The 22,953-nt window shown below is 37.0% G+C and overlaps 2 protein-coding genes and 1 long non-coding RNA gene across 3 annotated transcripts in view; 1 reads left to right on the forward strand and 2 right to left on the reverse strand.

Annotated features, from left to right (window-relative positions):
• Positions 1-564: 564 nt before the first annotated feature.
• dctn3 (dynactin 3 (p22)) lies at positions 565-3,598 on the reverse strand. The gene is made up of 7 exons (XM_058747535.1): positions 3,368-3,598; positions 2,524-2,608; positions 2,362-2,448; positions 1,590-1,673; positions 1,391-1,449; positions 1,216-1,275; positions 565-1,058 (listed from the first exon to the last, which is right to left on the reverse strand). The coding sequence occupies exons 1-7, from the start codon at positions 3,581-3,583 to the stop codon at positions 972-974; spliced, it is 678 nt and encodes a 225-aa protein (XP_058603518.1). The 5' UTR covers positions 3,584-3,598; the 3' UTR covers positions 565-971.
• A 1,267-nt stretch (positions 3,599-4,865) lies between these two features.
• Positions 4,866-15,109, forward strand: elovl4a (ELOVL fatty acid elongase 4a). The gene is made up of 7 exons (XM_058747534.1): positions 4,866-5,074; positions 5,580-5,670; positions 8,382-8,569; positions 9,451-9,531; positions 11,117-11,288; positions 11,562-11,689; positions 12,715-15,109. The coding sequence occupies exons 2-7, from the start codon at positions 5,604-5,606 to the stop codon at positions 13,024-13,026; spliced, it is 948 nt and encodes a 315-aa protein (XP_058603517.1). The 5' UTR covers positions 4,866-5,074; positions 5,580-5,603; the 3' UTR covers positions 13,027-15,109.
• A 680-nt stretch (positions 15,110-15,789) lies between these two features.
• LOC131521419 (uncharacterized) overlaps positions 15,790-22,953 on the reverse strand; it is a 31,381-nt gene continuing 24,217 nt past the window's right edge. The window contains exons 2-3 of the long non-coding RNA XR_009266286.1: positions 22,302-22,374; positions 15,790-16,320 (exon numbers count right to left, since the gene is read on the reverse strand). This is a non-coding gene — a long non-coding RNA (uncharacterized LOC131521419). The remainder of the gene's footprint in view (positions 16,321-22,301; positions 22,375-22,953) is intronic.

A 22,953-nucleotide genomic window follows, 5' to 3' on the forward strand; every position in this document is an offset into this window, starting at 1 on the left:
TATTTCCAATGTATTTGTGAATATATGTAGAATAGAAAGGAAATAAACAATGATTTCTGTATTACTGTATTTCAATTTAAATGAGATGTGGACAATATAAAGCATGTTTTACACAATTATTGTTATTATTATGTAGAGTTCCACATACATACAATTCAATTGGTTCAATCCATTTAAATGTAGCTTTTAATCACTGATAAGATAAATGTATATTTGTTTACCATAAAAACTTGGTAGAAATGTTGTTCGTAATGGACACAGCATTTCTTTAGTTTTTAAAAGCAAAAAGTTTCTGCAACAGGATCACAAAAAGATCCATTTAGTTTGCAGAAAATTATACTTCATACTTAATCTAGTGTTAAAAGTTCAATATCTCACATTATTGTCTATTTACTTGTTTCATTGATAACAACTTGAAAGATGTCTCCAGTAATATCGTTACTGTATCACTGTAATATTGTTAAAGAAGGTGTGCAGTGTTTAGCAGTCAATCATAAAAATGCAAAATCTAGATGCATTTTTGTAAAAAAAAAAAAAAAGAAGAAAAAAAAAAGACATACAACATACAGCGGCACTTTCTTTTATTAATGATTATTTCAGATAGTGAAACTTTTCTAAACGCGGTTAAAAAAAAAAGCCTCATACAGGCATCATTCCTTACAATGGCTGGAATAAATGAATTAGAAAGCAAAATGAGTTTATTTTGAGGAGAATGGTTGGAACACATTTTCCAAGCAGAGAAATGTTTCTGTAAACACAAATGTAATGAGCATACAATTACTTACAATACAGTAAGATGACCACATCGTGACTCAAAATTTAGATTAAGGGTAGATCAAAGACCTTAAACAACACTTACTTATAAACAAGGTATGTTTAGGAATGACAGTTCTGTTTTATTAATCATATCTGTGATGAAGTGTGAAAAATGCAACGTTTTACAATGATCCACCAATCTAAGATTTAGCATCCTAGTCTATCTGCTGGCCTTGCTTGGGTCCTTCCAGCTTCCGAAGAGTTTCATCCCACTGTGAAAACTGTTTTGATAAAAGAAACATCTGTGGAAGAAGTTAAGGACAGTAAGGCATTCATGTGAATAAATTCAGATGTTCAAGAATGAGCTTATTGTGTGCTGTCTTTAGCTGCAGGGAGTTCTCAACACGTGACAAGCAGTGTGTTATTTAAAAATGAGTCTTTCACGCCAAGTAAGGATACCATTTTGTTGTATTCTTCAAACAGCTTCTTCACTTCAGCAGATACTTCTTCATTCCGATCCTGTGGAAGTCAATCAGGATTAATACAGGAAGATAAATCAGAATGCTTCAGGACATGTTCTCATTAAGTGAGAGCATGCTAATAAAGCAATAAAGACCTCTTTATTTTTTGTTACCTGCTGCTGAATGTGCATTTGTGACAATCGCTGGACTTTAGTGGTCAGCTCTGGAACCGCTGTGATACCATTATGTGAGGGAAAACATTTTAAAGGAAAAAAACTGTTGTTATAAATAAAACCAGATAACCGTAGTCATTCTTAAAGAAAAGGCTTATTTACATATCTGACAAATATTTAGCCTGAGTCAGTGTTTCACCTTTAATGTGGTTGCTGTCCAGAAGAGGCTGCAGATTGTGCACCTGCTCCAATAATGTGGCCTGAGATCGCAAAAACTCTTCCTCTGTAGATACAGAATGAGGAGCTTAATGCACGGTTCAGACTGTTTAGATCAGTCCATCCAAAAATATGATATGTTTTAGTGGTTCTCAACTGGTGAACCACAACTCAGCAGAAAAAATTAATACAAATAATGGGTTGCATGCAGTTCTTTACTATAGAAGCTTTTTTCTGATATGTTTGACTACTTATCTCACAATTCAGATTTTTTTTTCTTGCAATTCTGAGTTTATATCTCACAAACTCTTAAGTCAGAATACCTTTTTTTAGACCGTGCCAGAAACAACACAAAATGTGAATTGTGAACTGAACTGTGAAATGTAAACTCACAACTAGCTTATAACTTGCAGTCGCAAGAAAAAGTCATAATTGTATTTTTGTGCAGATTCATCACTTTAAATTAAATTAAGTCAAATTAGCAAGCATTTGATCTTATTCTTACAAACCATGAACAAAACTACACGAGGTTAAAAACAAACAAACATACAATTCAGACTAAATAAAGGTTCACCTGCAATGATTATGAACATAACACGTTGTGTGCAGTGGATTATTGCAGACTGAGTGCATGACATGATTGATTCATGTCATGTTAATAAGAATGCATATTGTTGGGCCTACTAGTACTACTATTAAATGTCAGTGTTTGATCTTAAGGACTGATTTGATCATGTTAAAATCAGAGCACTCACCTGCTAGAATGAACTCTAGTTTCATTGCATCTGGCACAGCAATGAAGTCTGTGAACTGGGGGTCCAAATACTTCAGCAAATCTTCAACTGACAGAAAAGACACATTGAAAAAATGATCATCAACAGTATTTTGATTGCAAATGTTAACGGAGAGGTTCTCACTTTTCTTGTGAAGGATCTTGACACGCTCTCTCTTGTTTGCTGTGTTTGCCAGAGCAGCACTGATCCGAGTGAGTGACTCAGCACACTGAAGGAAGGAAAGACAAAACATGCACACACTGCTAACAAAGATTCTGGAAGAAACTTTATACAGAAAAGGATAAGTCTGATCTGTTCGTTACAGAGGACACCACTTTTAATCAACTGTTACTTTTAAGCACAAAAAAAAAAAAATAGCTCGAACTCATGAAAATGATTGTGCATTCATAATTATTTTGTCATTCATAATTAAATAATGTATTTATGTCATTTATAATTAACAAGTATTCCATTTATGTTAGTGATTCTATTTAGACCAATTGTTTCCATCAGGCATTCATTCACACAAATAATTACAGTTTACAAGTTTGCAAATGTCTTGTTTTGAATCACTCAATAAATAATTTTGAGACTCAATAACTGTTTTTCTTGGAGGAAAAAATGACATGTCATGCGAACTGCACGTGTATATACGCATGCATTAGATTGATAGAGCGCTTTTAAAGGAACTCAAAGACGTTTAATGTGCACTAGTAAGTGTGCTAACTAGTAAGTGTGCACCCTGTTTGTGTCCTGCTGCCACGCCCGCGGTCTGTGAACATCTCTCACTACTGCCAGCTTCTGACACAGACAATAACAGCAGAATCACCAACGACACTGACTGATGTTATGATCTAAATATCATCTGTCAAATCAACATCAACAAACCCAGTAGCGCTCAGCTGACACACACACACACACACACACACACACAGAGAGAGAGAGAGAGAGCGCTCAGAGGGTTTCACGCGTGTCTGAGGCGAATCACCTTCACTGGCTTATTGGGTTTTCCTCCTCTTTCGCCATAAACGCGTTTTTCGAGAAGCTGAAGGCGAGCGTCCAGGTCATCTACATTGTTTTTCACTTCCATTTTGTTGTCCAGTGGCTCTCCTCTAAACCGGAAATGACGCCTCGGAGAGCGTCTTCTTCTGCGCGTCACGACGCCACTGTTGCCCCCGCCACGGTCCTCCAGCTCAACCAACATTCATTATATTCTCTGACAGCTTTGTAAACACTGTCTAAAAAGGTGAAATATCTTAAACTTGAGCAGAGATCGTCACAGTGAAAGTGTTTTACTGTTTTTATTGACGTTATTGTTTCCCAAACAGAACGCACCCCAGCGTTCAGATTACGTTATAAGCATTACCTAACGTTTTGAATATTCATATTCAGTCTTGGAGTCTTAATGCTTTCATTTGTTCCTCAATCCTTTTTTATTGAGGTTCCAGCAGGGGGAACAGTTTAAAAAACATAGAGCCTGTATGTGTATTCTCATAGATATTCCTCTCACATCTTACGATAAAAACATGTCATATGTTAGCCTATTTATTCATTATTTTATAATTGTATTTTTATTTTTTTATAGCAGAGATGACGTCTTCTTACTTAGCCTATATATACATTTTATGTTACTTTATGCATGATGTTTTCCAAATAGAGTATCAATTTTAATTGTATAGTCATCCTCCAATCAGTGTAACAATCCGTAAAAAACCATTGTATTAGTTATCTGAACTATGATGTAAACAAACAAACAAAAAAAAAGAAAATTCAAAAACAAATTAAAGTTAAAAGCAAAATGATGAAACCGAAAATACAATTGTTTCTTACGCCTCTTTACAGAAACAACAGAAAGAAAAATCCTTCCTTGAACTCAATAATAAAGTAATCATATAATATCGATTGATTCCAAAATATGTGATTATTGCTAACAACTTAAATCTTAAATAAACTGATGGCTAAAACTGCTAATTATTGAATGAAACAAACAAAATTTGTTTGAAAATGAAATGAAAGTGAGTTTTAAAGTATAATGTCCATAAAAATAAAATAAAAAATCCATAACTTGTGGTAGGGTGAACTATTACAATTAAATTGGCTTCTGCTGTCCGTGTTATCAAAATTATGGTCTCAAATCATTAGTAAGAATTAGAATGACTAGGCCTAGAAAAATAAATCATTATTTAAAAAAATGTTTCTTCGTGTTTTGTGTGAGTGTGGATATGTTGTACTTTTGTCAAGTATGAAATCACACAATTATGAATTGACGCCTGCCTCTTCTGAAAATGTAAAATATAGTTAATATCAAACACAGATCCAAAGTAGTGTTTGCTAAGTGGCAAAAGAAAAAGAAAGAAAGAAAATATAAAATAACACTAATTTGAAGAACGATACCGTATTTATTAAAGCTTCACGTCCTGCGCAGAGACTGAAGGTTTGGGAGTGAGGAATGCACCTGTTTTGGCGCATGCGCAGTAGAGCGCTGAGTCGAGGGGAGCGACCCGACAGCCGCAGTGATGCCAGTGAACCTCTAGGATGCTCCAGACACGGATGGGTTTATTACCGTCTGTTTCAGCCCCGGGCCTATAAGCGGATCCGGTTAAATCTGGGACGAAGGTGTTTTTTCAGCACGGAATAACGGGTTCCCGCGACCTTGCGCTGAATGTCATTAGAAACTGGTTTTAATCGCGCTACGGTAAGAACGGAATCATCGTTGTGACGACACTAAATGTCAGTTTATCGCTGAATCTGTGATATTGGCTGGATGATGCGTGTTTGAGGGGTGTTGAGAGGGTAGGATATTTGGCGTCTTTTGCCGCATCGATTGATCCCTGATTGTTGCATCGCATCTCTTGTAACCTGGCTGAACTAATAAAAGCCTTCTTGGATCCTCTAATGGTGGGTTTGGGAGAGGCTGCCAATGTATGTTTGATATTCAACGACATATTTGACCGAATCTTTCATGTGCTTCAATTGAAGTGATGCAAGTGCATCCCTTCTTCAATAATATGGCGATTGCCATTATAATTCAGATGTTGTTGAGCAGATATGCGCTGACACGTGCTGTTCTGGTCTTTGTGCTGAATTACACCCCCACCTCCCCATCATAATAAACCCTTCCCCATCCCCACCATCATGCTATTACAGCATCACCACATGGCTTTCCACCGTCTTTGACCTCTTTTCTCTCTTCTTCTCAGACAATTAGGATTTGAGTCTCAGCGATGGATATTTTAAAGCATATAATCAACGACACCGTCGAATTCTACAAATGGAGTCTCACCATCGCAGGTAACTGCTCTTGACCCTGTGACCTGATATCAATGGCAGCGCTCCGATTAAATAAAGCCGGGCGCAGAAGAGTCCAGCTCTGGCGTGTTATTAGATTTTCCCATGATGAGCAGATACTGCAAGCTTCGCTTTTGGTGAACGAGAGCAGAGTCTCTGATTCAAACGAATATAAATGCTTGAAACTATACAACACTGGCTATTTTCAACTTGACTTAAAGATAAAGGTTTGTTATTATCATTGATGGTTCCATGAAGAACCTTTAACACCCATGGAACCTTTGTTCATGGAGCCACTTTTCCCGTTATACCATAGACATAATGAGTGCTATTAATGTTTTCACTGATGTGCAACCTGTTCATATATGTTAACATCCCAAAAAATGTGTTTTAGGGTTTCACGACCCTTTATTCAGCATGACCATATTTTAGATCCTTAAACCCAATACCTAAACTTAACAACTACCTACTGTTACAGTAATAAACAATAATTAGGAGTTTATTTAGGCAAAAGTTGTAGTTAATAGTTAGATAAAATAACGTGTGACCGACGTGTGTGGTTGCTGTATATCATCTCTAATCAATGACTCCACAGAAGTTGTGCTGCCTAAATGTGTTTACAAAAAAAAAATTATTTTTCTTTTTCTTGGGAAACTGAATGCTCTATTTGTACAAAAGTGTCTATTTTCAGTTATTATTTATTTATTTTTAATTATTATGTAAAGCCAACAAATACATTTTTTAATTTTACTGCTTTTAAAATCCTTGAGGCAGGTTCACACTAAGGATGATAACAAAAACTATATGTTGACTATATTCAGTGTTGGTCTTCTTATAAGACTGAAGAAACTGTTTGATAGAATTGATTTTCATTTTGGTTGTGTATGTGCATAACTGTGAAGTTATTTTATTTTGTGTGAATTTTGTGAACTAGTGTGGAGATACATGCAAACAAACCTCATCATTTCTAAAATCAAGGACCACAATGGAAATAAGTTAAAGGGGTCACATGATGCGATTTCAAGTTTTCCTTTTTTCCTTTCTCTTGTGTTACAAGCTGTTCGTGCGTAGATAAGGTCCCTGAAGTTGCAAATATATTGTTTATAAAAGACTCGACCACGCCTTCCTAAAACGCCTCATTCAAACACGCCCCCACATGTCTACGTCATGGTGTGGGGAGATTTGCAAAACACCACCCAAACATATACGCAATAAAAGAAGGCATGATTTTTATTCTGGCTGTAGTATTGTTGCTGCCGCCGGCGCCATGTCCTGGAGACGCTGTGTTTCGTTGTGAAAGCGAAAGTACTTTGTTTGGGCTTCAAAAGAGGACACAACTATAAATCAGTGGTTAAGATGTATTTACAGCACTGTTCCAGAACAGTTCAACCCAAATATTAGAGTGTGTGCAGCGCAATTTACGGAGGACTGTATCCTGAACCTGGGAGAGAATAGACTAGAATGTGAACACTATAAAGTGGCGCAATTCCAACGTCGCAAGGACAGTCTGGTGCTTCTGACTCACAGCCTGTAAGTACATTTTGATATTTAAAGAATTTGTTACTGACTATTCAAACGTGAGTTTTGAGCAGTGTAGAGTAGCGCTTGTTTGGCATTTCTCCGATCACAAATGCAGACATGGTAATGTTTGCGAGACGCAATGCAACACGACGTGTAAAATGACAGTATTAGTCATTATAATCAGTAATTATTTCCCCACTGGATGCAACAAATGCCTTGTTTATAGCGGGGTTTTTTTGTCGTCGTGCACCACAATACGGTAAGGGGGCGTAACATTTCCGACATACGCTTGAGGTATTCGGCCAATCAGAGCACGCCTTGCTTCTCAGAACGATGAGCTTTGTAAAAATTGGCGCGTTTCAGAAAGGCGGGGCACAGAGAAGCAACAATAATGTACAGTATGTGGATAATAATGTGTTTTTTGAAGCTCGAACTGCGTAAGCACATTGCATTACACCAAATACACAAAATAATGTTCTTTTTTAGCAACATCATATGACCCCTTTAATGCAACTTTATTATGTTATGCTTGACAAAGAAGATGTAACGCAGCTGTATTGCTCTGTATAAACTCATAACGATAACTATATTAGCGTCCAAGCCAACAGATGATAACGTTCTGTTTATTATAAGCGTATGCTGCAGTTTTGTTGTCTGCTGCATTAAATGCACCAGCTCTTTAAAGCAGGATGCATTCTGATTGGCTGTCAGTGTTTTTATCATTCTTCAACTGGACAAAAAAAAAACATTCTGAAAATGATTTCTCCGATATCGCTCTTCTGTGTCGTTATTGTTTTAGTTCTGATGTTAACTTCACTATTTTCATAGAATTAGATTATTAAAACTGTGTAAAACTTAAGGTTATCATTATAGTTATCGTCCTTGGTGTGAACGGCCCTTTAGGATGGGTTGAAAAGACATTCTTCACAATGCTTGTGAACTTAAATGCGCCACTATTCCTTCCATCATGGGAAAGGGTGACACTTTTGTATTCCTCTGTAAACACATAGAAAAGTTATGCATTTTATTCATTTGAAAAATTAACTTGTAATGTAAATTTAACTAGAATTGTGTTGTTTTATGCTTACTTTTTTAAAAAATAATCTAAAATGCCAGGAAGCAGGAAATACTGAAGCCAGTGCAATTAATGGGCAGATGAAAGCGTATTATGATGGGGTTTGATGTGTGTGTAGACAAGCGTGTGGAGAAATGGCCGCTGATGGACTCTCCGCTCCCCACGCTGGCCATCAGCTCCTCGTACCTGCTGTTCCTCTGGCTGGGGCCGAAGTACATGCAGGGCCGAGAGCCCTTCCAGCTGAGGAAGACCCTCATCATCTACAACTTCAGCATGGTCATCCTTAACTTCTTCATATTCAAAGAGGTGAGCTCACCCAAACTGAGCCTCCCAGAAAATGACACTTGTTCTTGTATTTTTAAATTTCAGCTTTGGTTTTCTTAGTTTTTATAGTTCATATAAATATTTAAGTTATTTCTTTTATCATTTTTGAAAATGATCATTTAGACTTCTAATTATATTTCAGTACACAGCAATAAGTGATAACCTGCAATCATTACTTTAAAGAAGTATAATAATATAATATAATATAATAAAACTAGTTGTTTTAGATGTTACCATTTTGTCAGTGTAGCCTGTAAGTTTTTATCTCCTATATCTGCCTATGATCAAAACTCCTGTGTTTATTACAAACTATATATTGATCCACACCAGATAACTTCAGCACAGTGCTGTCCATTAAATGTGCTATAAATGTACCGCTGCTGCTATATTTAGCTGTGAATTGTTGCAAACATCACTCTGGGTATTTATGATTCAGCGACATCGACTTCATTTGGACAGAAACACTGATGGACAGAAGTCAGAATTGAGAAATGAATGAAATCAGACCAGCCAACATAGATTGAAATGAGAAAAATAATGTCATTTTCTGATTTAATCTTACTTTTTATTGTAAAGCACATTCATAGTTTTGGTTTCATGCTCACTCAAGTCACATTTTTATTTTCATTAAAGGAGTAGTTCACCCAAAATTATAATTTGCTGAAAATGTATTCATCCTTCCAAGATATAGATGAGTTTGGATATTTGTAGAAATGTGTCTCTGCATCAGTGTCTCAGCAACGGATGCTCTGCAGTGAATGGGTGCCGTCAGAGTTGCTGTCTGTTTTATTCATAAGATGAAGAAGATGAATTGTCCTTTATACCAACCATATAAAGTAGCCCAAGCGTCTGTTGTGTTTCAGCTCTTCCTCGCAGCACGAGCGGCCAACTACAGCTACATCTGCCAGCCTGTGGACTACTCAGACGATCCCAATGAAGTGCGGGTGAGTGTGCTGACCACAGACTGTGCGCTGAAACCAGACGCAGAATTCTGCTCTCCGGTTACTGGCACAAAGCGTGTTATTGGAGCGGGAAAACCGGCGAGTTCGGTTTCACTCTGTGACGTCACATTAACACACTCACACACACCATCTGGCTTTCACACTCACACACTCGTGGATTCATTACAGCTTGTACTGAATTTGAGGTGAATTAAGATGCAGAATTTGAAGTAGTTTTTAACATTACATTTTTCATATTCTTTTCGTTTGATATCACAATTGAGTCATTTCTTTGAATTCTTGCTGTCATTCCTGTGGCCATTAATCATCCTGTGGCCATTTAAACACATTCATGAACTGAGAGGGAGCCAGTTCTTAAATTCTGATTTTGCCCAGCTATGATTTTCAGTGTGCAAATATTAAGTCATAATTGTGTGAGGATTGAAAACAGCTGAATCTTTAGCCATATGCACTGAAAAAAGTCAAATGACTGTGTCGTTTATTTAAAGGGGTCATGACGTGAGAAATCTAATTTACCTCGATCTTTTGACATGTAAGAGGTCATTTTGCTATAAAAAAACATCCTGTAAGTTTCAGAGCTCAAAACCTCCTCATTAGTCTATTTGGCCGCTTCAGGTGTGTTTGATTAGGGTTGTAGCTAAACTCTTCAGGAGAGTGGGTCCACAGGAACAGGGTTGAAGGCCTCTGTGTTAAGGTGTTTCAAAGTTGTGTTTATTTAAAGTAAGCTAGCTAAATCAGACAATGAGTAACACATAGCTTTTAGATTTATTTCAAGTGAAAATTCTACTTCCATATTATAGTTAATTTAGCTTTTATTTATTGTGAAATTAAGTATATATATATATATATATATATATATAATCTTGACCTACATTGAGTGACATTATGGCTTGGGTCAACACAGATTGCCTGATTTACTGATTTATTGTCTGATTAATCATATTATTTGTAATCTACACAACAAAATTGAATTGTTTTAATCTTCTTTAGAATTTGTGACCCTGCAGCACAGAAGCAGTCATAAGCAGCACAGCTATATTTGTAGCAATAGCCAACAATACACTGTATGGGTCAAAATTATAGATTTTTCTTTTATGCCAAAAATCATTAGGATATTAAGTAAAGATTATGTTCCATGAAGATATTTTGTAAATTTCCTACTGTAAATATGTCAAAACTTAATTTTTGATTAGTAATATGCATTGCTAAGACCTTTTAAAGGCGCTTTTCTCAATATTTAGATTTTTTTGCACCCTCAGATTGCAGATTTTCAAACAGTTGTATCAAATAGTGTCCGATCCTAACAAACCATACATCAATGGAAAGCTCATTTATTCAGCTTTCAGATGAAGTATAAATCTCAAAATTTCAATTTTGTGGTCCAGGGTCACATTTGGTTGTAATAATTTGAAGTTTAAAGTATCTAAGTTCAAACAAAGGTCTAATGTATAATTTCTTTCAGTGTTTTTTTATGAAGAATGTAAAAGTTACTCTAAAGCACACTGGAATAAAGAGCCTTTTACAAGCGCTGCAGTTCCTGACGTCTCTTCTCCTCTTGTAATGGCAGGTGGCAGCAGCTCTGTGGTGGTACTTTATTTCTAAAGGTGTGGAGTACCTCGACACTGTGTTCTTCATCTTACGCAAGAAGTTCAACCAAATCAGCTTCCTGCACGTCTATCACCACTGCACCATGTTCACTCTGTGGTGGATCGGCATCAAGTGGGTCGCCGGTGGACAGTGTAAGTATCAAATACATTAGCATTGTTACAAAAACATACTGTACATTTTATGCAAATGAGAAAGATTGAAGTATCTGTTTTCCACACAACAACAATTCCGATACAAATCACATCAGTCAAGCCCCGAAAAGAACAACATCATCATAAGTAGTCATACTGTATGACTCATGCGCTGGATTACAAGTTCTCGTACAACAAATGTGTGATTAACAGATCAAATGGGATGTCTGCTGAGTATTAAATGGACTGAATGTGTATTTCTCTCTTTCGCAGCGTTCTTCGGGGCTCATATGAATGCAGCCATCCATGTCCTGATGTACTTGTATTATGGGCTGGCCGCATTCGGTCCAAAAATACAGAAATATCTGTGGTGGAAGAAGTATCTGACCATCGTCCAAATGGTAAATGCTGACGATTTACAAGCATTTGTGAAAAAAACAACAAAAAACAAACGGCAAATTTGAGAATGAATTTTGGGTGATTCTTCAGATAGAGGAACTTTAGAAAGTTTTAAAGTACAGATTATAGTAACATTTTATATCAATTATTATATTATATCAATTATATCAAAATGTCTATTTTATGAATTTCTCTATTGTTTTATTTTCTGCCAACCAGGTAACTTATACTTTTGTAAAAATTTATAAAAGTGTTCTTCTTTGCACAACATAAAATACATATTTTCCATTTATTTGGTATTTAGAGTATGCATACAATTTATAATTAAAAAAACTGCTGTCTTCAATACTGCTGTCATTAACATCATACCATAAAGAATTTTATGCAACAATTAAATGTAACCTTAGTAGCTTTATCATGTTTGACATGTTACTAATCATTCATTCAGAAATAATATTTGATTTAATATAATATTTACTTGTACATACTCTTCCATTCAAAAATTTGGGGTCAATAAGATTTGTTTTTAAGAAATGAATACTTTTATTCCGCAAGGATGCATTACATTTACCAAAAATGATAATAAAGACATTTATAATGTTACAAAAAATATATTTTTCAAATAAATGCTGAACTTTCTATTCATTAAAGTATGACAGTTTGCATAAAAATATTGGGCAGTTTCTTGAGCAGCAGATCAGTATATTAGAATGATTTCTGAAGATCATGTGACACTGAAGACTGGAGTAATGATGCTGAAAATACAGCTGCGCATCACAGATTTGCATCACAATTCCAGTTTACAGTATATTCACATAGAAAACACTTATTTTATATTGTAATAATAATAAATCACAATTTTACTGTTATTGTTTTTACTGTATTTTTGATCAAATGAATGCAGCATAGATGAGCATTAAAAACATACCATCCCCAAAACGTTTAATGGTAGTGTATGTTGAATAAGTTTCATTTTTCCAGCTCAACCTCTGAGAGCTCATCAGTTATGTTGTATTTTCTTCCGCAGATCCAGTTTCACGTCACCATCGGCCACACGGCTCTGTCGCTGTACTCCGACTGCCCGTTCCCTAAGTGGATGCACTGGTGTCTGATCGGATACGCCCTCACCTTCATCATCCTCTTTGGGAATTTCTATTACCAGACGTACCGCCGCCAGCCCCGCCGTGAGACCGCGGCCAAACCCGGCAAAGCCCTTCATAACGGAGCCTCCAACGGAGCCCTGACCTCCAGTAACGGAAACGCCGGCAAGACGGACGAGAAACCGGCAGCGGCCGAGAGCGGCAGGAGAAAGAGGAAGGGCAGAGCGAAGCGCGATTAAAACGGCTGACAGGTTAAAGGTCAGGAGCTGTTCGCACGCCTGCGGTCAATCCCTAATGGTTACCAACAAACAGTATGACTGCAGAGAGAGAGAGAGAGAGAGAGAAATGAGCCTAGATGTAGAGAGACTGAACAATATCTTTCCTTACCGTCCTCCTTAAAGGGACAGTTCACCCAAAAATCATTTACTCACCCTCAAGTTGTTCCAAACCTGTAAGAGTTTCTTTCTTACGTTAAACAAAAAAGAAGATATTTTGAAGAATGTTAGTGACCAAACAATTGACGGTAGCATTGACAAAAATACTGTGGAAGTAGGGCTGCACGATAAATCGCATGCGATAGTCATGCGCATCTCGTCCGTAAAGCCAGTTCTGTGATTAGTAGTAAATCTCCATCACGTGTTTCAGATGGAGCGGCATTTACTACACAGAGCTGTAGTTCACTGACAAGCTACGCAAAAAAATCGCAGACGATATATCAATATTACACACTGCAATAATAAAGTTGTTTGCGTAGCTTCTCAGTGAACTATGGCTCTGTGTAAGTAAAAGCACGTGAAAGTATGACATTTAATAACATGTTTTAACTCCAAACTCACTTCATAACGTCAGTCGAGTGTTTGAAATAAATCCTTCTGTGAGATGATGTGACACAGAATAAGGCAAGCAACATATTTCATAGTATTTTAAGCAGTGATAAAGGCATTGCATTATTATATACTTTATTACAAGGAAAATTATAATATACCATATATTGTCATTGTCATGTTGAATCAATGAAAGCAGTTAAATGTTCTGTCTTCGGATGGAGATTTACTACTGATCACAGAACCGTGCTTCACTGACGAGATGTGCGCATGAATACCGCAGCTTTTGCCTAGCATCGATTGCGATTTATCGTGCAGCGCTATATGGAAGTCAATAGCTGGTTGAGGAGAGTAAATGATGACAGAGTTTTCATTTTTGGTGAACTGTACCTTTAAGTTTGGCACATTATTTTATGTGTCTACCTTTTTTTACATTGCTGTCCTAATGCCAGAAAAGCCCCGCATCTCATCAGTGTACGATGATTATAAGAAAGAATTCATGATATCAGTGGGTTTTCATAATTTATTATGGTGGGATCCAAAAGTCGACTAGTGAGATTTCCTCACTGATTCTATTATCAGCATGACAAAACGACTGAAAAAGTGTCTCCAGCATGATTTGAGATCCAAAACCCTCCTGGAAGAAGAGAATCTGGCCATCTGTACAAAGAGTCACATGATCAGTGACACTCATTTACTTACGTTTGATTAGTCACGTAGGAATAGTGCACAGTCTGAAATGTGTCACCTTCTTTTGACAGACTTTTGGACCTCACTGTATATCAGTTATTTGTAAAGCATATTTAAATGTCTGTTTATTTGAAGCGTTCGTTGTTTAGCTGCTGGCAGGATATATTACCATCGGTCCTGTGCTTTAAAACACACATCATGCAGCTTCAGCTTCTCTCAGAATTAGGGATGCAACTTACCAAGACCAATGTCCGGTAATATACCGTTATATTGTTTTGTCTGTTGTTTTAAAAAACAGTGTTCAGAATCAATCAAACCTCCAATATGAATGATGGGAAAGATATAAATATCAGTTCAGTGCTTCTGCGGCCTGGCTTTGAAACGGATCAAATATCTGCTTCCATTATCGGATGAATCAGACCAATACCGATCGTTTAGTAACTGATATTGGCTGGACATTTGAATTATCAAGTGTCTCACAGGATAAAATGGCTTTTAGTATGATTGGGAAATTACTACATCTCATAAACTGAAGTAAACAGGATTGGGAAATATGTTTGTTGCTACTATACTGTATTGTGCATAAATAAAGTCTTTAGCTCCACGTCATTGTTTTTCATTTCGAATATTTCCTGAAATATATCATGTGTTTTGTCTTGAATTTTTTATAATGTTGTATATTCGGTGCAATTTTGTACATCGTGCTTTTGAAAACGCATTGATCATCAACTGCTCATTGTCTTTTCTTTTCAAATGACAGATATACATTGCTGTATATAAAAATAAACTAAATGCCAATGCATAGTCACTGTTGTCAGATGCTTCATTTCCCAGAAATAATCACTCGAGAGCCAGGAAGTGTGTGCTTGACGTGACATTTCAAGCAGCATCTTGCCTGGTACTTTAAAATATTGGATGTTTTGAGTAAATGTTTTTATTATGAGCACTTATTATTTGAGAGTCAATATGGGATATGTTTTTTTATAGAAAATAATTGGACCCACTTAAGTGTCTTTATCTATTACTAACATTTAAATTAATAATTTGATACAATGCACTTATTGTGTGCATACGTTTTTACATTTTGCTTATATTCAAAAACCTGCATGTAATTACATCTGATTAATTTCTGTTATTATTATTAATATTAATATTATTGTGGATACCGTGATACACTACCATTTAAAAGTTTGGGGTAGGTAAAGATGCATTAATTTAATCAAAGGTGACAGTATAGACATTTATAATGTTGCAAAAGATTTCTATTTCAAATAAATGCTGTTCTGTTGGCCTTTCTATTCATTACAGAATCATGAAAAATAAAGTGTTTCAGTTTCTACAAAAATACTGGGCAACACAACTTTTTTTCAACATTGATAATAATCAGAAATGTTTCTTGAGCAGCAAATCAGCATCTTAGAATGATTTCTGAAGATCATGTGACACTGAAGACTGCAGTAATGATGCTGAAAATATTGTTTTGATCACAGAAATAAATTATATTTTTAACAGATATTCACATAGAAAACAGCTATTTGAAATTGTAAAAATATTTCACAATATTACTGTTAAGAAATCTTAGTCTAGTGGGTAGAGCATAATATATATAGGCATATATATTTATGAAATGTTCTTTTCAAAACAAGTTTATGTATATTATCAACAACACCACATATGATAATCATAAAAACAAAACAAAACCACTGTAACCCTCAGTAGAAAGATCAGTGTATTTCTATGACGTGGCCTAACATGAGGTTTTTCTTCCCGTTATCTCTCCCAGTGGAGGCCTCTTCCGTTCAGCTGCAGCAGCGCAGAGGCCTCTCCCCTCTGCTGTTTCCGGTCTGATTTCCGCTGTGAGCTCCGCCCACTCACTCATTCACAGAGGACCGATCAGAGCGCCGCCTCTCCTCCTCCTCGGCAAAGACAAAGGTTTCCATGGTAACGGTGCACACCTGCTCTCTGACTGATGGGATTTACCATCTGCTCTTCCTAATGAGTGTCTGACACTTCATTCAGCTGCAGTCAGAAGAAGAGATTATGACACGTGACAGTTCTAGTAGTAATGCACAACACACACACACACATTAATATCTGAATACAGATTAATATATCTACACTGAAAAAATGGAAAATGGTAAGCTAAAAGTTATAATAATGCTAAATATAATATGTTATATACTATCTATCTATAAGCCTATACAGTCAAACCAAAATTTACCTTCAACATTTCTCACATTAAATCACAGTTTATTCGCTATAGTTCAGAAAATTATAATAAAATATGACAAGAACTTGTCAGAAACAAATTCATCTTGATAATGTCAGATAACTTTGATAGAAAGGTATGTAATGAAGCTGTTAGCTGTTAAATTTAAGTACACAATTAGATAATACCAATTTAGCTCAAACAATTACCAAGCAGCGCTTCATTGTGTTCAGTCTGTGTGTGAAAAGGTCACATTAGCAAATAAAGAAAAAAAACACTTAAGCAAAACATGCTCAGGTCAAAGTGTCTGAATATTTGCTCCTAATTAATTTTTTATTTTTTCTTTAAATTTTATTGTACACTGTATGAATACTTGTTGGGTATAATATGTAACAGTCCTCACTTACATGAATGAACTATAGTGTCCTGCACCCACTAGTAAACAGATATCAAATATTATATCTGGTGTCTGAATAATTTTTGGTTTTACTGTATTAATTGACATGATAAATGTGTTTTGTTAACCTGTTGGCAAGTTCTGCTTTTATTTACTGTAACATTCTTTTTTTTTCATGCATTTATGCCCCTAACATATTTGTTATGAGGGACAAGGAGGAGCAATGAAATTTACTATCATTTAAAGAATTAAAGATTCTCTGTCTGATAGAATTTTTAAAATCATGGAAATATACTTTAAAGGGGTCATATGACGTTGCTAAAAAGAACATTATTTTGTGTATTTGGTGTAATGCAATATGTTTATGTGGTTTAAGGTTAAAAAACACATTATTATCCACATACTGTACATTATTGTTGCTTATACTACGGGGCCGTTGAATGCTTGAATCTGATTGGCTGCCGAACGGTGTGCAATTATTTTCAGGGAAACGCACGGCGAACGTAGTTCCAGGCAGCTCTTGACCGCATTACATGACCATATCACTTCGCCACATGATTTCTGTTATTTCAAAGCTCTTACAACAGCAAAATAACCAAGACCCACAACAACACTGGCCAAACAAATAAATATAGTTAACAATATGATAAAAACGACAGATCATGTCCATGTTTTTGCCACAAAATTACGCTTTATTATGTACACAGACCGCACACACATAACAGTTACAGTTTGCACACACTAGCATACATCACGCTAATGTTGTTAGCGCTACTCTGACGATTTTATCAGTAAACAACTTAAAAACTACATGACTTCTCACAAGCGAAGTAACAACAACGGCGCTGTTCCTGAACAAAATGAGCTAAGTTTCACTATAACTAGAGACATTGCTGCCGAACACTATTGAGAGACGCACAGAGGTAATCTCTCTCTCTCTCTCTCATAACTTAGTTATTAACTGTATTATCTGCATTAGTCTGTTATCAACGGCTCAAGCCTCCGTTACTAGGTTTAAAATGAGGTTTAGGAATTAGCAACGGAGGCGTTGGATGAGATGCGGAAGAAATAATCCTACTCACAATAGCGATTTAAGTAGAAATACCGGACGAATGCCTTGAAATATATCATCTGATCGATGTCTTGAGGTGTGGCAACCGTAGTATAAGCGGAATAATTGACTTCGGGCCGTTGAATTATTAGAAAATAACAAAATGACACACTCGGGTGTGCATTATTTTTCTAATAATCCAACGGCCCGTCGTCAGTTATTCCTACTCCTCTGTGCTCCGCCTTTCTGAAACGTGCCGATTTTTACAAAGCTCATCGTTCTGAGAAGCGAGGTGTGCTCTGATTGGCCAACTATCCAGTGCGTTGTGATTGGCCGAATATCTCAAGCCTGTAACGGAAATGTTTCACCCCTTACCATATTGTGATGCTGTATTGTGTTTATTGACACAAAAACAATAAAACCCATTACAAAAGAGGCATTTGTTGCATCCAGTGGGGACATAATTACTGATTATAATGACTTATACTGTTTTTTTACATGTCGCGCTGCATAAACATTACCATGTCTGCATTTGTTAAAAGATGGACTAATGAAACAGAGCAGGATTTAAACAGCCACCCTGAACACCTCTCCACACAACCATTAACACCTCCAGCAACCCCCCTCTCCCCCACACCTGCAATTCAGATCAGCGAAGACGAGGTGCTCCAGGTCTTCCAGTAGCAGAAAAGGAAAAAAGCACCAGGCCCAGATTGTGTGACACCAGTCTGTCTGAAATCCTGTGCTGACCAGCTGGTCCCCATCTTCACACAGATCTTCAACAGATCACTGGAGCTGTGCGAAGTCCCCTCATGCTTCAAACGCTCCACCATCGTCCCCGTCCCAAAGAAACCCAAAATTTCAGGACTAAATGACTACAGGCCTGTGGCTCTAACGTCTGTGGTCATGAAGTCTTTTTTGAAAAACTGGTGCTGGACCACCTGAAGGACATTACTGGACCCTTGCTGGATCCTCTTCAGTTTGCCTACAGAGCAAACAGGTCTGTGGACGATGCAGTCAGCATGGGACTGCACTTTATCCTGCAACATCTACCAGGGACTTATGTCAGGATCCTGTTTGTGGACTTCAGCTCGGCCTTTAACACTATCATCCCAAACCTCCTCCTGTCCAAACTAACTCAGCTCTCCGTGCCCACCTCCATCTGTCAGTGGATCACCAGCTTCAGACAGACAGGTAGCAGCTAGTGAAGCTGGGAAAATACACATCCAACACCTGTACTATCAGCACTGATGCCCCCCAGGGCTGCACCTCTCCCCGCTGCTCTTCTCCCTGTACACCAACGACTGCACCTCTAAAGACCCCTCTGTCAAGCTCCTGAAGTTTGCAGATGACACCACACTCATCAGCCTCATCCAGGACGGTGACGAGTCTGCTTACAGACAGGAGGTTAAGGAGCTGGCTGTCTGGTGCAGTCTTAACAACCTGGACCTCAACACGCTCAAAACTGTGGAGATGATCGTGGACTTCAGGAGAAAGGAATAAGGAAATAGCCCTCCGTAAATTGCGCTGCACACACTCTAATATTTGGGTTGAACTGTTCTGGAACAGTGCTGTAAATACATCTTAACCACTGATTTCCACTGGTGTCCTCTTTTTGAAGCCCAAACAAAGTACTTTCTCTTTCACAACGAAACACAGCGTCTTCAGGACATGGCTCTGGCGCCAGCAACAATACTTCAGCAAGAATAAAAGTCCCGCCCTCTTTCTTTGCGTATACATTTGGGCGGTGTTTTGCAAATCTCCCCACACTGTGACGCAGACATGTGGGGGCGTGTTTGAATGAGCCTTAGGGGTTTTAGGGGGGCGTGGACGAGTCTCTTGGAATATCTCTTTGGTTTTGAGACTGCACGAACAGCTTGTAACACTCCAAAGAGAAAGGAAAACTTGAAATCGCATCATATGACCCCTTTAAAAATCCCCTTTCCAAACATACACCCATTTCATAGACAAAAAAAGAAGGCAAGCCAAACATCCAGCCTGACTGTCCGGACTCAATCAGAGCTCGCTCCTCATGTGTCTGAGGAAGCAGACAGGCGTCTCTGTTCTTCACTACAGCTCTCGCTCTGATTCTCTACGGATGCCGCAGTAATGCAATCCTCTTCCTGCCTACCGGACACTCAAATCATCTTTTTTTTATTCCTCCCATCAGAAAGGCGTTGTTCAGTTCAGCCACAAATAGCAGCAAACTACTGCAGAATGCAGAAAACAAATAGAGAAGATCACACAGACAAACGTGTATACAGACATAATGTGGGGTCAGAGAGATTTTTAAAATAATTTAATGCTTTTATTTAGCACGGATGCTTTAGTTTACATTACAGTTTTTCTCAGTCGCTTTGGTGCATTTCTGGAATCATCCTTACTGTTTGCAAAACAGTAAGTGCATTTCTCAAAACAACTCGTACAAATAGCAAAACACCATGGATTACCTGCAAAAGCCAGTCTCTTGCTCAAAATACTTAGTTTATCTCTCAAAAATAAATATCTTTGTCAATGAACATGTCAGTGCCATCAGAATGACAAGTCCTTGTGTCATTGTGTACGGATAAGACAGTCAGATTGCTTAGTCATGTTGTCAATATAACAGTGTACTCTGGAGGGATGTTCTGATGGAAACAGTTTGGATGACAGTTACTGTATTGAAATGCAGAATGCTGCACTTTTTATGTATGCCATATATCCATTTCAAACGTTTCAAAATGTACACATTACTGTATGTAGGATATTGATTGAAAGACTGGATTGGATACAGTTTACTAGTGATCTGACAAAAAATAAATAAATAAACATTACAACATCATTGTGATATAGAAAAGAAAAAGAAATATGGGCACAAAGGTGAATTTTTTTTTTTTGTTTGAAAGTCCATTGTCAGAATTTGTAACTCTTGTGTTGTCCTCTGTCTATGTATGCTTTCCAATTGAAGGTTCATGAGATGTATCTTTGAGCTATTTCAGAGAACTGGTTTATCATTGGTTAATCTACATTCTCTTCATTAGTGAAAGTCAAGATTCACTTTCACAATTCATGGCAAATTTACAAAATGTCTAATAGAAATGTGTAGAACATATGCTTGACCGTTTATGACAACTAGATCAACCATTTTGCATTTAATGACTTATACGATGAACTAATGACTTGAGGTTTTGGAGGGTAAGACTATAGCACAGAGAACTATATAATACATTTTGAGCAACATGACAACAGCAACTGATAATGTAGGAAACCGCAGACAAATGTACATAATCAATTGCATAAATGTACCAAAGCAATCACAACTTGTTCAAAAGAATGAGAAACTGCTTTTATGATGTGCACAAGTGACTAGATGATGTGGAGGTTGAACAAGTAGTTTTGAGAATTTCATTTCTGATCTGAGAAATGCACCAAAGCGACTGAGAAAAACTGTAATCAAAATTGACAGTAATCACAGTCATGTTACAAAAGATTTCTATTTCAAATAAATGCTGTTCTTTTTAAACTTTTATTCATCTGTGAATTCTGAAAAATAAAATGCATCTCGGTTTACACAAAATATTGGGCAGCACAACTGTATACAATAATAATCAGAAATGTGTCTTGAGCAGCAAATCAGCATATTAGAATGATTTCTGAAGATCATGTGACTCTGAAGACTGCAGTAATGATGCTGAAAATACAGCTGCGCATCACAGAAATAAATTACATTTTAATGTACTGCATATTCACATAGAAAACAGAAAAACTAATATTTCACAATGATACTGTTTTTTAACTTTCAAACGGTATCGACACATAACCCAGGGTGTTGCTGCGATCTGATGTGAATTGTTCAGAAAAGCACTATTTGAGGAATCGTTCATGTCTTTAGCAGAAACAGTGCAGGACGAGTTACAATATTTAAAGGGATAGATCACCAAAAACCCCAATGAAAACTCTGTCATCATTTACTCACCCTCAGCTCGTTCCAAACCTGTAAGAAGAAGTAATTTGTTGGTCCCCATTGACTTCCATAGTATGGAAAAAATTAATGGAAGTAAATAGGGACCAGAAACTATATTTGTTAACAAAATATCTTCTTTTGTGTTCATCAGAAGAAAGAAATTCATAGAGGTTTGGGACAAACTAAGAGTGAGGAAATGGTCACACTATCCCTTTAAGGCTGGGGTTTGTTTCAGTCCATATAGGTGACTTTATGCCCAAATGAAACACAGCATTCTCTGTCATATGGTTACACACTTCATCATTACAGACTCCCAGCTGTGAAACACCCGTCCATTACACTGAATAGACTCGTCGCTGATGCGTTCTGCTAATGGCAGCAATTAGAAACCTTGCCTTACGTTTCCCAGCTGCTGCATGGCCTGCATTCAGATACCAGCTGGACAGAGAGGGTCACGTCTGTCCACCCCCGCCCTGCACACACACACACACACACACACACACACACACGCACGCACGCACACACATTGTGTATTACGTCAATTAAACACTGCCATTGCTGAGGCAAATTATGGAACAAATGGGCTGACGGTAATGATTTTGACAGTATGTCATGAATGCATGTAAACAATGAGTCAATAAGACAAAGGCAAAAAGCAGTTATCTCTTTTGTCAAAATTAAGTTACAACTGAAAGCAGGTCTTATGATCAGTCCTGTCATAGACGGGTTTGACTTCACTGTGTCCAGATTCAGAGAAATGATTCAGAAGATTCTGTGTGAAAATTCATATCGGATCTTTGTTTTAAATGCAGAAAGTTCAATACAAAAGAAACAAATAACACTGAACAAAGAACATAAAGCATATGGGGGAATACAGAGGAGAGAGAAAAAGAAAGGAAATAAAACTAAAATAAACAAAAAAAAAAATACAATTTATTTAAGAACCGTTCTATAATGTGATGACAATAGATCAGAAGCTAAAATTTTGCATCTGGGTTTAAATGTAAGGTTATACATATACCCCTGGTTTCACAGACAAGGCTTAAGCCTAG

The sequence above is a fragment of the Onychostoma macrolepis genome, chromosome 16, assembly GCF_012432095.1.
Source record: "Onychostoma macrolepis isolate SWU-2019 chromosome 16, ASM1243209v1, whole genome shotgun sequence".
Lineage (NCBI taxonomy): Eukaryota > Metazoa > Chordata > Actinopteri > Cypriniformes > Cyprinidae > Onychostoma > Onychostoma macrolepis.

What these genes read in the sequence shown, in the direction of transcription:
- elovl4a (XM_058747534.1), top strand. Translation starts at nt 5,604, where the DNA reads ATGGATATTTTAAAGCATATAATCAACGACACCGTCGAATTCTACAAA. An exon ending in ACGATCCCAATGAAGTGCGG is followed by an intron (nt 9,532 to 11,116) that starts GTGAGTGTGCTG and finishes TTGTAATGGCAG; the next exon opens with GTGGCAGCAGCTCTGTGGTG. An exon ending in ATCTGACCATCGTCCAAATG is followed by an intron (nt 11,690 to 12,714) that starts GTAAATGCTGAC and finishes TTTCTTCCGCAG; the next exon opens with ATCCAGTTTCACGTCACCAT.
- dctn3 (XM_058747535.1), bottom strand. Translation starts at nt 3,583, where the DNA reads ATGTTGGTTGAGCTGGAGGACCGTGGCGGGGGCAACAGTGGCGTCGTG. An exon ending in ACTAGAGTTCATTCTAGCAG is followed by an intron (nt 1,674 to 2,361) that starts GTGAGTGCTCTG and finishes CTGTATCTACAG; the next exon opens with AGGAAGAGTTTTTGCGATCT. An exon ending in GGACAGCAACCACATTAAAG is followed by an intron (nt 1,450 to 1,589) that starts GTGAAACACTGA and finishes ATGGTATCACAG; the next exon opens with CGGTTCCAGAGCTGACCACT.